The 4,369-nt window shown below is 50.8% G+C and overlaps 1 protein-coding gene across 1 annotated transcript in view; it reads right to left on the bottom strand.

Annotated features, from left to right (window-relative positions):
* The window catches only part of DKKL1 (dickkopf like acrosomal protein 1), a 9,631-nt gene that overhangs the window by 4,108 nt on the left and 1,154 nt on the right, over window positions 1-4,369 (bottom strand). The window contains exons 2-3 of the mRNA XM_007943009.2: window positions 2,627-2,767; window positions 2,422-2,514 (exon numbers count right to left, since the gene is read on the bottom strand). Coding sequence (XP_007941200.2) covers window positions 2,422-2,514; window positions 2,627-2,767 — 234 coding nt within the window. The remainder of the gene's footprint in view (window positions 1-2,421; window positions 2,515-2,626; window positions 2,768-4,369) is intronic.

Below are 4,369 nucleotides of genomic sequence, written 5' to 3'. Positions count from 1 at the left end.
CACTCCTGGGAAGGAAGATGGGGCAATCTACTTCCATAGTGATACTGCCTCGGAAACCCAAGGAGGGGTCGCTATGAGTCGGGTCTGACTCGACGGCATATAACAACAACAACAACGAGATCCTATAGAGCAGTTGCACTCTGTCCCCATAGGGTTGCTGTGAATCCGAACCAACTCTGTGGCAATGAGTTTGGTCTGGTTTGGCTTAAAACTGCTCTAAGAAACGTGTATTAAGAAAGAAAAGATACTGGTCCATACACACAATGGGATACCGTGCAACATTAAAGAACAATGATGAGCCTGTGGAACATGTCACGACACGGACGCACTTAGTGGCCATTCTGCGGAGTGCGGTTAGTCGCCCACCAAAGGACAGGGGTCTTAAAAGCTTGCAAGTGGCCATCGAAGATGTAACCCTTGGACTCTCCATTGTCCAGAACAGAGAAGAGTGAAGAAAATCAAAGACGCATGGAAACAATTAGTCCAAGGGACTGGTGGACCATGCGAACCTCAGCCTATATGCCCATGAGACCAGAAGAACTAGATGGTGCCCGGCTACCGCTGTCAACCGCTCGGAAAGGGATCAAAATTGGTGATCCTGGACAGAGTGGGAGAAAAATGAAAGTAAACTCAAAATCATAAAAAAAGACCAGGATTATTGGTCTGATAGAGAATGGTGAAACCCCTGAGTCTATGGTCCCCGAGCCACCCTCTGTGGTACTCCTGGGGCTAAACTGTCAGCCAAATAACAGACCGGCGTATAATGTCATTGCAGCAGGGAGGCGGTGTACTGAGATCAGTCACCCAAGGGAGCGCAGAAGGGCAGGCTTTGCACAGGTAGACAGCTCAGGGGGCAGGAATGCACAGGGAAAAGGTAACCACAGGGAGGAAGTGGGAGGAGAGCTGTTACACTGGGGGGCTTGCAATCAACGTTGGGAAACAAAATGCCTATGAACTGCTGGATGGAAGAAAAAATTAATCTGTAAACTTGCACCCAAATCACAATAAAAAGTTAAAAAAAATCACAAAAAGGATAAATCTTATATAAGACTATTATTTTAAAAAGAGGAGCTCTGGTGGCGTAGTGCCTAAGGCACTTGACTGCTAACCAGAAGGTTGGCAGTTCAAACCCACCAGCCACTCCTCGGAAGGAAGGTTGGGCAATCTACTTCTGTAGTGATACCGCCTCGGCAACCCCAGGAGGGGTCGCTATGAGTCGGGTCTGACTCAACGGCACATAACAACAACAACAACATTATAAAAAGACAAGAAAATCATTTCACAAACACAAAAAATATTCTTTGATGGTTACCAGGGGCAGGTGGGGAAGGGAGGGTAAACCACTAACAGTGGGAATGAGTTATTCATGTTATAAATTCCAGAAAAAAAAGAGGAAGTCACCAATTTACCTTTTATGTCACTGCAAATAAAATAACGATAGAAGTTCGAACTAAAAAAATAGACAGGTTTATGGGTGGTTTGGGGATTGAAAACATGCTTGGGGAGGGGAGCTTCAAAAGGGAGGCATACAAAGAGGTTTAGGGTTCATAGTGCCGTTGGGATTGTGCGGCACTTTGGGATTAGATGCCTCTGAGGCTTAGAAAGCATTTTAAAATGGACAAAGCGCTTGGGGGAATCAAAGCCCTGGGGCTTACTGAAGACCCAAAACCGCAGATGCAACGTGATCCTGGATTAGAATCCTGGATCAAAACTAACACGGGCGCCAGAGGACAGTGTGGGGTCAAGTGCGGGCAGTCTGAAGCCGGAGGGAGCACAGGTGCGCCCTCGCTGCCCCAGGTGTGGTTTGGACCCGGCAACAGCACCATCACTGGTTGTTGCTGCTTTTAGGTGGTTGCCATGGAGTTGATTCTGCCGCCTGGCAACCCCACGGGGGGCGGGGCTGTGACCTCTGGGAAGCAGATTGCAGGCCTGTCTTCCGAGGGTGAGGAAGACAAGCCTGTCTTCTAGGTGGGTTTGAACCGCCAGCCTTTCAGTTAGTACCGAGCACTTAACTATTTGCAGGAGGCCTCCGGTAGCACAGTGGTTAAAGTGCTCCGCTGCCAACCAACAGTTCGGCGGTTCGAACCTACCAGCTGCTTCCCGGGAGAAAGGTGAAGCAGTCTGCTTCCGTTAAGATGACAGCCCCCCGGGAGCCCTCTGGGGCACCTCTCTGCTTTGTCCTGTGGGGTTGCCAGGAGTTGGAATCCACTGGCCGGCGTTCAACAGCAAGCAGACTGGGATGTATTCTGAGGCAGTCAACGTCGCCTCCGCGAGCCGCTTAGTTCCTTTCGACAGATGACAAAGCTACAACCCAGAGCGAAGTCCCACACACAAGGCAGGTGGGAAGGGTCAGGTCTCCTTCCCTGCTTCCTAACTCGTAGAAAATGTTGGGGCCGGACACTTTGGGGGCCGCGTCCTAACCTTCCAGTCCCCCTGCAAGCTCCCCTCTGCCGGCTTGATCGACGCCACCACCTTCTCCGAGATCAGAACCTCTCCTGTGCTGTTGTCGGTCATCTGTGAGGACAGGAGGAGACAGTGAGAGCAAACCCACCTTCCTCCTCCGCCCTCACGCTGCAGCATGCGGGATGGTGGTGAGACTGCAGGAGGGACTTCCTGGCAAAGGCACCTTGTCGATCTGGCGGTGGCTGGAGAGGCTGCTGTTCCCCAGCCGGCGTTCCTGGTTCTCCTCTTGGTGGTAGTTCCTGGGGAGGCCCCAGAGGTCCATGGGGGCAGAGAAGAAGCTGTCCATGCCTCGTAACAGATCATCCTAGGGCAGAGAAGGGGCCTCGTGACTCCCCGGTACATCTGACGCCCTGCCAGGATGCCTTTAAGGCCTTGTTCCATTGTGCCTACCATCCCTCCCCTTTCCTCTCTGTCCTTGGACCCTTAGGGACTAACCAGTCCAACTCCTGCCCCATCCCCCATCTGCCTCTCTTTGAAGTTCCTCACCAGGCCTGTCCCTTGGTCCTTTATTCTCTGTCTTCATTTCCTTCCTCTTGGGAGCTCTGGTAGCATAGTGCCTAAGGCATTTGACTGCTAACCAGAAGGCTGGCGGTTCAAACCCACCAGCCACTCCTCGGAAGGAAGGTTGGGCAATCTACTTCCATAGTGATACCGCCTCGGAAACCCAAGGAGGGGTCGCTATGAGTCAGGGCCAACTCGACGGCAAATAACAACAACAACATTTCCTTTCTCTTCCTGTGTCTCATCTTCTGTCCTGCTGTCTGTCTCCCTGTCCTGCCATCTGTCTCCCTGTTCCTCCCTCTCCCTCACTTCACCTACGTTTATATCTGTCTGTCATTGTACAACACAAAAATCCGCACAACTGGACCAAGAAGCAACACCATGATAAATGGAGAAAATACTGAAGTTGTCGAAGATCACATTTTAATTGGATCCATGATCAACACCCATGAAAGCAGCAGTCAGGAAATCAAATGACGTATTTCTTTCGGCAAATCTGCTGCAAAATGCCCCTTGAAAGGGATAAACAGCAAAGATGTCACTTAGAAGACTAAGGTGCGCCTGACTCAAGCCATGGTATTTTCAATATCCTCGTCTGCATGTGAGAACTGGACAATAAATAAGAAAGACCTCAGAAGAACTGATGCATTTGAATTGTGGTGTTGGTGAAGAATATTGAATGTACCAGGGGCTGCTAGAAGAATCAACAAATCTGTCTTGGAGGAAGTACAGCCGGAATGCTCCTTAGAAGTGAGAATGACCAGACTCTGTCCCACACACTTTCGTCATGTTGTTAGAAGGATCTCGTGCTGGATGAAGTAGAGGGTCAATGACAAAGGGAAACACCCTTAAGGAGATGGATTGGCACAGTGGCTGTAACAGCGGTCTCCAGCATGACGCTTGTGAGGATGACGCAGGAATGGGTAGTGTTCTGGTCTGTTGTACACAGATTGGGTCGCTATGTGTTAGAACCAATTCAGTGCCACCTAACAGCATCTATAGCACAGGAGCTCTGGTGCTTGCAGCGATTGACCACGTGGCTGCCAACCCAGAGCTCGGAGGTTTGCACCCACCAGCCGCTCCAGGGGAGAAAGATGAGGCAGTCTGCTTCTGTAAAGATTAGAAACCAAACCAAGCCAAACTCACTGCCATGGAGTCAGTTCCAACTCATAGCGACCCGCTTTGGGTTTCCGAGGCGGTATCTCTATGGAAGTACATTGACCAGTCTGCCTTCTGAGGAGTGGCTGGTGGGTTTGAACCGCCAGCCTTCTGGTTAGCAGTCAAATGCCTTAGGCACTGCACCACCAGAGCTCCTACCTTCACAGAAGCAAAGCCCAAACCAAACCCAGTGCCTGGAGGGGATTCTGACCCACAGCGCCCCTAGAGGACAGAGTGGAACTGCACC

Source organism: Orycteropus afer, unplaced genomic scaffold (assembly GCF_000298275.1).
Source record: "Orycteropus afer afer isolate SDZICR_OR568_19922 unplaced genomic scaffold, OryAfe1.0 scaffold00099, whole genome shotgun sequence".
NCBI classification, from domain to species: Eukaryota; Metazoa; Chordata; class Mammalia; order Tubulidentata; family Orycteropodidae; genus Orycteropus; species Orycteropus afer.
Note: the sequence above shows the minus strand (reverse complement) of the source record. Positions and strands in the feature narration are given on the sequence as shown.